A 12,157-nucleotide genomic window follows, 5' to 3' on the forward strand; every position below is an offset into this window, starting at 1 on the left:
AATGGGCTGGTAAGAATTACAGCTGTGTAGCAAAAACTAGCAGAAAAAAGTTTATATGAATTCATACACTGTCTTATTTCTCCCCCAAATTTGTTCTACCTAGCAGACTGCACTATTGCTTGCATAGGAGTTTAAGGATTAGTCTGCTAACTTTGGTGGGACAATACACCTAACAGCTCTTTGGTGAAAGCATCAGGAAATGCAAACAGTTGTAAAATAGTGTCCGTAAAATAATATTAGGTTTTTCAGACCCACAGCTCTATAAGTCTTTAGTTTCAAGCCATGGTCTTGGAAGGTTTTTATCTGTGAGCATGGAAGGAAATTTCACAGCTAAAAGGAGATTCTGTCAAGCATTTGAAGCAAATGTACTTCATAAAACTTCCGTTTTTTCAAAGTAGTTTAAAGTGTGTCTTTATATGGTGCAATAAAGAGTATATCTCTAGGAGTGTGTGATTGACTGATGCAGAGCTCACATGCTCAGTCACAGTAAATTTTGTAGAACAGTTTTAAAAGAAGGGTGGGGTGAGTAGGCTGCTTAATGAAAAGCTCTGACTCACTGCAACAAATCTCTCAGGGAAAGATTATATACCATAACAGTGTAAAATCATGGCAGAGAGTGAATAGGGTGAGATGCAGACATTTCAAATATAGATTTATGTTTTTAAATCTGGACTATTTGAAAATGTACTAATTAAGCCTTTTTGCAGTGCTGCTCTCTGTTCACCATGGAGATTCAACACTTGTCAGCAACTTGTTTTCGCAGTGTTTGTTGCTGCTGTGGTGGTGTCTGTTCTTTTCGCATCATAAATAAACTTTTAAGAAGGTATAGAATAGAAATGTAGTTGGAATGAGTGAGTCATTGCATTATAACCAGATTATCTTGGTTGATATTTATTCCTGTACTTGACTAATTGCTTCTGTGCCGTTGTGTTTGCACAGCCTGTCAGTACAAACTGGCAGTGGAACGGTACGAGTGGAATAAGCTGCAGAGCGTGAAGTCCATAGTACCCATGGTTCATCTTTCATGGAATATGGCTCGAAATATCAAGGTCTCAGATCCAAAGCTCTTTGAAATGATAAAGTAAGTTTCATTTATTCACACGTTTATCACACTCTTTTCCTCTTCGCACACAAAGCAATAGTTGATTTGTAAGTAATTCTTCGTAAGATTTTTCTGCCAATCCAGAGAATCAAAGCAGAATAATTTTAGATTCTGTTTTCCAAGCACACCATTTATGGAGATCATTAATTGTATTATGTTTTATTTGATGTTATTGTGGCCTAGCTTTGGAGTCATCTCAGTAAGTTTTTTGTTAAATATGCCATAGAATTAATTCAGCAATTTACAGATACAGTTAAGTTCACTCCCAAGCAGAGAACATACCATAAGAAATAAGAAACTAGGTCATCAACCCAAATATTAGAATTAGAATATTTAGTCATCTTTACAGCAAAGCTAAACTTAATTTTGCATTTCTAGAACCTCTAGTTAGTGCCTCACACTGTCATTTGAACATCCAGTATATAAATCTTTCAAGTAAAGGCAAGTAGGAATTTGAAATCCTCCTTCCCTTTGCTCTTTCCTCTGAACAATGAATTGATTGATGTGTGAAATGATAACTGAGTTTCGTGACATTTCTCATGTGTATATTCCAAAAGGCAGGAATATTCCAGGCTTGAAGCATCTTTAGTGATTTTCTCACTTGAAGTGCAACTTCAAGCAAATATAAACCATATTGCAGCACCACACCCAGGCTGAGGAATGAATGAACATTGCAGCATATAGCATAGGTTTGTCTCAAAGAGAGTGTGGGAATGAATTCCAAAGCAAATTACTCATCATCAGGATCCTCTGGTAGCAGCACTGTGTGTTGCCTAAGTCTACCAAAGCACTTCTGAGCACTTCTTAGTCTTACCAACATACTAGATCCACAAGCATTGAATCCTTTTATTCTTTGCCTTGAAATGGACTTGGAAAAAAATGAGTGGGTTCACTTGCAAAAAGAAAGGGCGAAGGAAAAGAATTTCCTTTTTTCCCTCCTAGCAGGATTTATTGGTGACATCTGAGCCAGACACCTTTTTACAGTAGGAATTTAATTTAGGCTTGAACATCTGTTGCAGAGAGGTGGAACTGGTGAAATGTTAAATTTGTAAGGACTGAGAATGTTGGGATTTGTCAACAGGGAGGTTTGTAGTCACTGTAAAGCTTGATTATGGAATGGCATTGATGTGTGAATACTTTCTTAAAATCTAGTAAGTACTACCTAGGGTAAAGAAAATACTTGCTGAAGGCCTGACAGTCCTGCCCCTTGAATTAAGCTGTTAGTGCTCATGTGCAGAGTGCCAGCTGTCACAGAAGGGAGAAGAGAAACTGAGTAGTTAGAAATTAGAAATACAGGGAAAGGCAGCAGGGTGGGGAGGGAGGAAGCCAAATAGTCCATTCTAAAAAAGCAAATCCATGAGCTTACTTGACATTTATCTTTATAGACATCTTCCCAAGCCCAGCAGGCATCTACTGTAAAGCTCAGAGCAGCTCTGGGATGGTTTGGGGAAAATATGGTTTGGATATTTTGGCACCTGGACCTTGCATGTGCCCAGGTTTGGGGGGTTTTGCCACAGTTCAGGCTTAAAAGGAGAAAAACGTGGCTGAGCACTGCATCTTCTCTGGAGGAGTCACTTAAAATGTCCTGAAGAAACACAGAAGACGAAATGGTAGTTTCCTATTTTTCCTAGTGAGAGACCTAAATTATAGGTGTACATTACAAGTAACGAAGATGCTGAGGAGCAGATAGAAACTTCGTTCGTGCATGTGTTTGCTTTTCCCAGCCTGGTGAGCCCATTTCCAGGTTACCTGGGTTAAGCCCTCCTTCCAGGTTAGTTGTCAGCCAGATCCCAAGTTCCATGCTGTGTGTGCAGAGGGGAGGAAGAAGGGATGATCAGCTCTGGTTTGTAACATGTAGTAGCAGCAGCCAGAGATGACACTTCACTGTGGTCACTCTTGTAGTTATGGTATAGCTGTTACTAGAAATGGGTGTCACCAGAGAACACAGTCCAGTGTCTGCCCATGGCTTTGTAAGCACACTGGAAATGCAGAAACCTTCATGAATTTCCTTAAGGTGAGAAGGCAGTTGCATAATTTTCCTATGGACTGCTTGTCTGCAGGAAAATAGCACCAACTGTCCTCTGCTCCTGGATTTTCTCATTAACAAAATAAGTGCAATTGTGTGTTATATATGTATAAAACCACTTGAAAAACAGTGATTTTTGGTAGAGCTGGTAGAATTTGCTTTTGGATAGCTGCCTTTTCATTTGTCATCAGAAATAAGTGACACAGCTGTCATCTCTTTGCCAAGCACAGGTCTATCTGAAATCACATGTCAAAGATACAGAAAGTGTTGAGGTGGTTTTGACTTCTGTCTCTGGGGCTTCTTAGGTATCAGAATAGTACAAAAGAATAGCTCCTGGAAAATGATAAAAAGCATTTGTAATTCCAGTTTGAATGATAAATACAAATATGTCCTGGTGGGTTATGTGAGAGTAACCACTGCAGAGGTAGCAAACTAAAATTTGAGCATACATATAAATATTTGGAACCAGATTAGTGCTGAAAAGAAGTAGAGTAGCAGAAGAGGAAAAGTAATAGAAGGAAACTTTGCTTTTGCAAGAAATCTTGGAGCCTCGTTATATTTTTAGTTCATGTGCAACTTGGTGCTGTCTTGCTGGATAAAAGACAAAGAGCAAAACCTGAAACTTTCTCATAAGATTTTTTTTAAAGATTTGATGTTAACAGTAGAATCATGAGCAGGAACACAGCAGGCAAAATTATTTCAAACTTGGCCGAGGGAGGACAACCCTCAAGAAAAGAAAAATTGGCCATAAACCTTTTAGATGGAAGCCAGAAGGACTTTTACAAATGCATGTGAGGAAGAGAAGAATTTTAGAGGTAGTGCGAACAAAGTAATAAAGGCTTAAAAAATTAATTCCAAAGTAACTGAAATCCTAAGTTCTGGTACAAAAATAGTTTCAGAAATGTAAAAGAACATGACATGGGAGCCATTATTTTGCAGAAAATCACGAAGCTAAGTAAAACACATTTCAGTATCAGGGAAAATGTATTACTGAAAGGTGCAGAGAGGTCAGGTCTGCATTGCCTTCGGGGTGGTCTCCACACTTGGAAAAGCTTTACTGAGGATCTAAATATTCACTCAGGTTTCTCACTGCCCTTCTAGAATCAATCAGGATTATGTCCATTTTTTAATCTTCTTCTGTTAAATATTTGAATTTGACTGGACATGATTGACTCCTATCTTTATGCCATACCTGTAAAGGATTTGAGAGAGAGAGAGAGATGGTCTAGATTTTCTTTTAACCCAATTCTCATGTACAAGAATAAAAGCAGCTCTCTAATAGTAAGAGCTGACCCCATTTAACTTGCACATCGTGGCTCTGCTAGGCACCTTTTTGGCTTTTTTAGGCTTCCCAAGCGTCAGGAAATTGTGGTGCATTTTCAAAGTGATAGTTTTTGTGCTTTCTCCCATCCTGGACAGCATGAAATAGTTCCATTTTCAAGTTCCATTTCTAGGACCTGAATTTTACCCAAGGTGGGAGGAATTCACCTTCTAGCTATTGTTTTCTGCTTCGGTTGCAAATGTGTCAAACTTTTTGGTGGTGTTATAAGTGGGTTCCATTTTGGGCAGTTCTTTTTTGACAACTGTAGCATTAGAAAACTCTTTGAAAAGAACACTTGGAAGATTCTTTGGCAGTCAGGAGTGGAGAACAATGGGGGCAGGTGTGCAGTTGTGCTTCCAGTTGCTCTCTGACATGCTCAAAGGCTTTGCTGGGTGACAGCAGAAGAGAAGAATGGTAGCTTTGAAGTTTATTTGAAATCAGGCTGTCCTGCATAAAGAAATGCATTGCCAAAGTTCCTGAGCTCGTCAGGAGCACAATAGCCTGGGACTCGAGTGAATTAATGCTTGATCTGTCACATGTGGCTTGGCCTTCACCTCCTGAGTCCCACTCACATCAGACTCAGAAAGCGTTGAAGGAGTTACAGCTAAAGGAGCTGTATAATTTCCTTGAAATCTGGTGTATGAAATGAGATGTTTAACAGAGAAACACACTTTCAGTTTTGCATTACTCTTACAGTGAGGGTGTTAATGAAGCCATGGGCTTGTCTTTAGTGAAGATGAACAGGATGAGTGTAAAACATCAAGCAGAGAGTGTCTCAAAAGTCAACCTAAGATTCTATTAACTACTTGGAAACACATGAAAGAAACATTTTTAAAAAAAAAAGCAGGATGTATGTATTACATATTTAAGTCTTTAAAATGGGAGAAGGCTCAAGCTGAAAACATTTTGATAGAACTTTTGAGCACTTTGTTTTCTGTCCAGTGTTTGGTTTTCCCCTTAAATTTTTTTCAATCTTCTTTCTGCATCTAATGAGCATGTAACATAACCACCCTGTGGAGGAGAAAATTAAAGGCTGCAAAGGCTGCAGCTCAAATAAATAGGATAGCTGAGAGCTAAAATTATTGTAAATAACATTGTAATTTGGAAATCTGGTGACCTATTTTGCCAGCTTTTTCTTTTTTTTTTTTTAGAGAACACATGTAGCTCGTACAGTGCTAGAAAACAAGTTACATTTTCATGTATGGAAGAGAACTGTATAGAATTATGTCAATATAATTAATTTTTTAGGTTTTGCAGGAGTATGGCAGGGAATTGTGGATTTTAATTTGACATCTGAACACTTCTTCATTCATAAAATAAGTGTTTGAATTATTTTGTGTGTTAATTGCTGGGTTTTTTCCTGTGAAAGGACTTGCTTTTCTGATCCCAACCTGTCTGTTCTTTTTCCTTTTCACATGGAAGAAGATCCATGGTGATAGATTCTATTTCCACTGTGTATAGAGTGATTCCTGGCAGAACTCAGGGTTCCAGGCTTTGAATAATTGAAAGTTTAGTAGTGCTGAGGAAGTAACAGAGTTTTTAGGATGTTAAAACAGTTCTTTGGATTAGGCTATAGTCACACAAAATGTAAACAGTTCTGTTGGACTTGGCAGTTGGAGCTAACTCTGAACTGACAGATTTCTGTTCAAAATGAAATGCATGGATTGCTTTGGAAAACACATTGTTTTACTGTGCTTAAAAGATCATTCATGCATTTCAGTCAGAAATGAAAGGTGCAGCCTGTGTGCAGGGCAAGGGGCAGTACTGGAATGGAACAGAGCCACACTGAGGTCCACAAGCACATGGCCAAACTTCTAAATCCTGAGTCCAGCAGTTCTTACTAGGCAGCTGTGTTTGAAATCCCAGAGGAAGGGGAGGCTCCAGCTACAAGGTCTTGGATGTAATTTGGGCCTACTTGAGTCTTGCTGTAAAGTTGAACATCAGACTGAACACACAACTGCTGTTGGTTGCAGGTACTGCCTGTTGAGAACCCTCAAACAGTGTCAGACCCTGCGGGAAGCTCTGATTGCTGCAGGAAAAGAGATTGTCTGGCACGGGCGAGCGAAGGACGAGCCAGCTCATTACTGTAGCATCTGTGAGGTCAGTAAAGATACTTCTTGGGCTGGTGTGCTACTCTGATGTTTGTTTAAATTTTGCTCTGAAGTTGCAGCATCTACTCTGTGCTGTGAGCACACGTATGTGATGCAGCAGTGTCTTCACAGAGCTCATCAGGTGGTGTCTCTAGACAGAGGCATATTTTGCTTCAGACTCCTCCACAGCATTGTTTTTCACTAGGTCGATTTTCAATTCTCAGTTATTATCAAAGGTTGTTATCCCTTCCTGCATATAATTTGATCTGCTGAGCTTCATTTTGAAGGTGGATCTGTCTTCATTTCAGAAATCAACAACACCCCCAGAAGAGAGAGCGTTTGAATACATTTTTTTCACAGGACATACCTGAAATGTTTGTTATTCTACTTTCTGTTAATACTTGCTTTACAGTATTGGATAATAGTTTTCATGAAGCTTAAGAGAAAATAAAATGTTCCTACCCTCTGAAAATCAGTTTCTGTTTATCTTCTGGCTGAGCCTCCTGGGCAGGATGAGCATGTGACTGAGTAGTAAGGAAATAAATCACAAACTTCTTTTGCAGACAAATTTTAAAAAGGAAAACTAGGTATAATTGTTATAAATCTCCACCTTACTGAGCAGCCCAAATTCAGCATCTGAATCCTGCTTTGTCAATATTGACCAAAGCTCTCCCTAGTGCTGTTCCTGCAGACGTCCTAAGTGTAATATTAGTGGTTTTACAATATTTCACTTCTCTGCCTGAGTCTTGGGAGAATAGATTTTTCCCTGAACAAATCTAATTTTTCTCCTTGCATGCACAGGGTAAGGTTGTTAATTCTTGAAGAAAATACAGTTTTGGTGGTTTGACTCTTTTGAAAATGAAACTGTTAACACTTGACTTTCTGTTTCCTGTCTAATAGGTGGAAGTCTTTGATCTGCTCTTTGTCACTAGTGAGAGCAATTCTCGAAAGACCTATGTTGTACATTGCCAAGACTGTGCACGGAAGATAAGCACGAACCTGGAAAACTTTGTGGTGCTAGAACAGTACAAAATGGAGGACTTGATGCAAGTCTATGATCAATTTACATTAGTAAGTCACATTAATAAGTGGGTGCATAAATACATGATTTGTAAAGCAGTTGTAGACTGTCTTGGTGCTCCATTGTACGAGTACCCTGGACTTTCTGATTCCAGTGGAGGTCTGGGTTGTGTGTGATATTTACAGAGCAAAACGCTGAGGAGTCAGAGTTATGTGAATTACTACAGTAACTTACTGCAGAACATAACCACTGAGTTTTCAGGAAAAGTATGATGTTACAATTCATAAAGTTGTGGCTTTAAAAATCCAATAGAGATCACCTGAAGACCATAACTGGATCAGATGGAGATGGGAAGAATCAGGACAGTGAAGCTTGGAGAAACTAGCACCAGGTTCAAGAGCATCTCTAATACATTGGTTGTGGTATGAAGTCAGTATAGCAGCAGAGCATCCTATGCACTCAGACCCCTTCCTTCCCCTTCCCCACCCATCCCCTCCCAAATGGGCACTGTCCTTCTGCTTAGCAAGTGGATGCTCTCCAACAGTTCTGTCTTTTGGCTTGGGGCCTCCTTTGCATTTCAATTTAAAGCAAAAAGCCTCTTGGCCATTATAGCTTTGTGCTATACATGGCAACCTCCTGCTTTGAACTGCGCCAGCACAACTGTCCTAACATTTCACCCAGGTTTCATTGTTTCAGGCAAAGATGGCTTTTCTGTAACCACAGTGAGAGCGATGCTGGATGTGTTTATAAGCCTTTCTGTCAAAGGAGACAAACGTGGGGACTAAGTGTTTGGGGAATTTCATGTTGAATTTAATACGACGGCCCAGTAACAGCTGTGCCTTTTGGTTCACTTCAGGTGCTGCAGGAAATGTGTGTTTAGTTATTTCATGTCTTTCTAGCATGCTAAGTTGTGACCTTTTGAGTTAAGGCCTCAAGGTTCAGGAGGAGAGGGTGGTGAGAGTGTGGGATCATGTCCTCTGGATTTAACTCTCTTCATTAGTCCTACAGAGCCTGAGGTGATTGAACTTCAGTTCATACTTCTAGGAAGTCACTGTCATTATAGTTTGTGAAAATGCTGCAATTTCAAAGTGATGATCTGTTATAGAAAAGCATATAAATAAACACCTGTTCTCAGATACTTCATCCAGTTGAGTGGAAATGGGCAAGAATATTTCTGTATGAAGAGGAGAGGGGGAGGGAGAGGTATTTTGTCTGTGTTTATAACATTCCATAGGTAACAGCAGTGCTCCTGTCTCTAGAACAAGGGTTCTCAACCTGTGAGTAGCTCCTCCCACCAAAGCCTCAGGCTGCAGCCCTGAAGGACATGAGTAATTGTCTCATGCAAAATGTCTGTGCATATTCATTTTTTTAAAGGGGATGCAGTCTCCAGAGGGAAGAGTCATAGCCTAAAAGTGACATCTTTCAGATCTAGGAGGAGAGTTAAGGTTTGTTGCAAGTCACAGGACCAAGATAATCTCAGATGGCAAAGGTGCAATAGGCCAAACAGGGAAGCCAAACTCTGTGCCTGGGGCAAAGACAGGGATCAGCTTCAGTTAGTGTTTCATAGGTGGGTACTGTGATATGATTTAAAGTGTCTTTAAAGACTCTGAGCAGCTTCCTGAAGAGATTCCACGCCGTGACAGAACTGATGAGCAGGAAAAGAGGAGAAGGAAATGCCACCAGAGATTGAGTATTTTGATGGAATGCCACAGTATTGGGAAGTAGTTAGGTATCTTTTAGACCTCATCTCCTGAAGGCAGGAGCAAAACACTTAGCTTCACTCCTGAGGCACTTTGTCCCCATGGCAGAGAATCTGAGACCCTTTCCACAGATACCCTAACTCCAGAGGTGTATGTTGCTGTTTAGACTGGGGGGGGAATTAAGCCCAAAAGGGATTTGGAGAGGCACAAATGGACCAGTGGGGGGGACTGGTAAACAGGTTGAGAATCCCTGTTTAAGAGTGTATAAAGATTTATCTGTGCTGACCCCACATGGAGCTCTTTGCTGCCCCAGTGGAACTTGTTTTGGCAGCTCACATCATATGAACACAGACATCCCCACAGCATGTTCCAGTCTGCAGCGCAGGCAAAATCCTAACGCCCAGTGCTCAGAAAATACACATTGTGTTTGAGTAAGTTGGGAAAAAATGCCATTATCTTCTTGAAAGGGTCCTGAAGTGTAAAAAGAGTAGTGTGTGTGACTTCAGACGCTCATGGTTACAGTTTGTGCAGGTCTTGGTTAAACAAGAGAGTTTTGCACCCTTGTAGAAAAGGTAATTGAATGTTTTCTTTTTCAGGCTCCTCCATTGCCATCCTCCTCATCTTGACATTTTTTCATGGACATTAAATGAAAACTTTTCTGATATTCAGGAAGTGACCCAGTTCTGCACCACTGATTTTTGTAGCTATCCCGTAAGGCTGCTGGCTGAAAGCTGTGTCTATGCAACCTTCCAAGTGCGGAGTGTCAACCAACTGGACAGGAGAGAGCACTGCCTCCTACTCCAGAACTCAAAACAAATAAAGCTCATCCAGCTGTACTTCAAAAAAATAATTCCATGTTTTGTATATATCTGACAAAACTGGCAACATTATACAGACTACTGACTTGAAGACCACCTCTTTTGTATTTCTCTGTTTCTGGGCTGATGAGTTGGTTTCATCCATTTTTCCCCCTTCAGAATTTCCCTGGAAAAAGTACTAGCTTAGCTGGTCATTTCTTTGTAAGGTAGTTAGAAATTTTAAGTCTTTCTTTGGGCAACTTTTTTTTTTTTTTTTTTTTTAATGTGAAGAGTTAGGTGATATAAATTTTTTACTGCTTTTATGTTTTTCTGTCTTGTTTTGAAACCATGACGGTTACACTTTTTGGTTCCTAAATAAAATTTAAAACAATTAACAGCCAAGTCACAAAGATAAATGGGTTGCACATAGACTAAGGAATAAACTTCAGATTTGTGATTTTTGTTTCTAATCTTGATGTAAATTTACACTATTTATAAATACATATTTATTGCTTGAAAATATTTGTGAATGGAATGCTGTTATTTTTTCCAGATTACCTGCCATTGAAATTTTAAGGAGTTCTGTAATTTCAAACACTACTCCTATTACATTTTCTATATGTAAATAAAACTGCTTAGCATTGTACAGAAACTTTTATTAAAATTGTTTAATGTTTAAAGTTTTTCTATTGTTTGAGTTTTAAAAAGATTTTATGTACAGTGCCCAGTTTTTGTTCTTTTTTGAATCTGATTATATATATTTTATATATACTCTTGTGCTTGTGTATATATATAATATATATAGAAACTCGAATATAAATATGTGTATAAAGATTTAGAGACTAAATTTTTCTCGTTTTAAGTTTTACATCTATGGTAGATTTGAGGTGTCTACTGTAAAGTATTGCTTACAAAAGTATGATTATTTTTAAAGAAATATATGGTATGTATCCTCAAGACATAGAATGACCTTCAGACTGGTTTATTGTTAAATTGCACTTTTTGCAATAACAGACCAATAAATAGTTGCTGCCAAAATGTAGTCGTAGAAAATAAGTAATGGCTAAATTTTAAAGCTCTTCAAGAAAATCCAGGCTTTGACAGGAAGTTTGGCACTAGTTTCAGAGGAGGAACGAAGAAGGTGGATTCGAGTTTTGGTGGGGATGTTCTCTAGAATTCAACCAAATTGCAACTTATATATTACACTATGTTCTATTAACGATTTTCAAAAGTTAAGACTGAATCATCTTGGCGTCATTGTTGACCCCGAAAAAAGGACGTTGTTTTGTGGTATTCTATTGTATTTTCACCTATTTTGTAATACGAATTCACTGGTAAATTTTTGAAGCACTAGGTTTATTTAGGACAAGTTTATAATATATCATTGTAACAGTTTGCAGTTTTAATGATGGTATTTATTTTAAGTTGCTCCTTTTCTCATTAGCTTCTTGAAAAATGCATTAAATCTTAAAATTTCAAAATTGATAGCTTTCTGATCGATCAGACTCGACTGACGCAGAGGGTTCTGCACCCAACAGTTTCTCATAACTTCTCGTTAGTGGGGTATGTTAGTGGTTGCATTGTTCAATTTTTTGTAATCAATGTGAAGTGTTAAAGGCACAGAGCATGCGAAATAGTTTCTTTGGAGCAAAAGGAGGAATCGCCTCTTGCGTCGTAGCTTCAACGAAGGGTGTTGTATGTAATGAAGAACCAGCACAGCTGAACCATAGTTACAACTGACTTTCTTGCTAGTTCTTCCAACAGCTGAACGGAAGGGTGTAGAGATTAAAAGAAAAGCGTAACCGATGCTCTTGCCAGCAAAATTATCACCTAGCAGCTAGGAAGGCAGTATTTGCAGTTCTGTAAAGATGTAAGTCTCAGCTCTTGATAACCAACTCTACAAATCATAATTTTTTTTTTACTTATGTATTTTATGCAGTCATAAATATTGTAATCTTGACAAACCATGCTGCAACTGAAAAGCTACTCCTTTACAGTAGTCTTAAACCCAAATAAAAGCAAGATACACTTACCTCAATGAATGGTAAACAAAAAGTCCTCATTTCTCAGTGCTGTAAAAGAATATTGCTAATTAGGGAA

General features: G+C 38.8%; 1 protein-coding gene across 1 annotated transcript in view; it reads left to right on the plus strand.

Moving 5' to 3' along the window:
• LOC103801036 (lysine-specific demethylase 6A-like) overlaps window positions 1–11,770 on the plus strand; it is a 54,871-nt gene extending 43,101 nt beyond the window's left edge. The window contains 4 exon segments of the mRNA XM_009073435.1: window positions 940–1,081; window positions 6,423–6,549; window positions 7,440–7,610; window positions 9,857–11,770. Coding sequence (XP_009071683.1) covers window positions 940–1,081; window positions 6,423–6,549; window positions 7,440–7,610; window positions 9,857–9,886 — 470 coding nt within the window. The 3' untranslated portion in view covers window positions 9,887–11,770.
• Window positions 11,771–12,157: the final 387 nt, after the last annotated feature.

The sequence above is a fragment of the Acanthisitta chloris genome, unplaced genomic scaffold (assembly GCF_000695815.1).
Source record: "Acanthisitta chloris isolate BGI_N310 unplaced genomic scaffold, ASM69581v1 scaffold5624, whole genome shotgun sequence".
NCBI lineage: Eukaryota > Metazoa > Chordata > Aves > Passeriformes > Acanthisittidae > Acanthisitta > Acanthisitta chloris.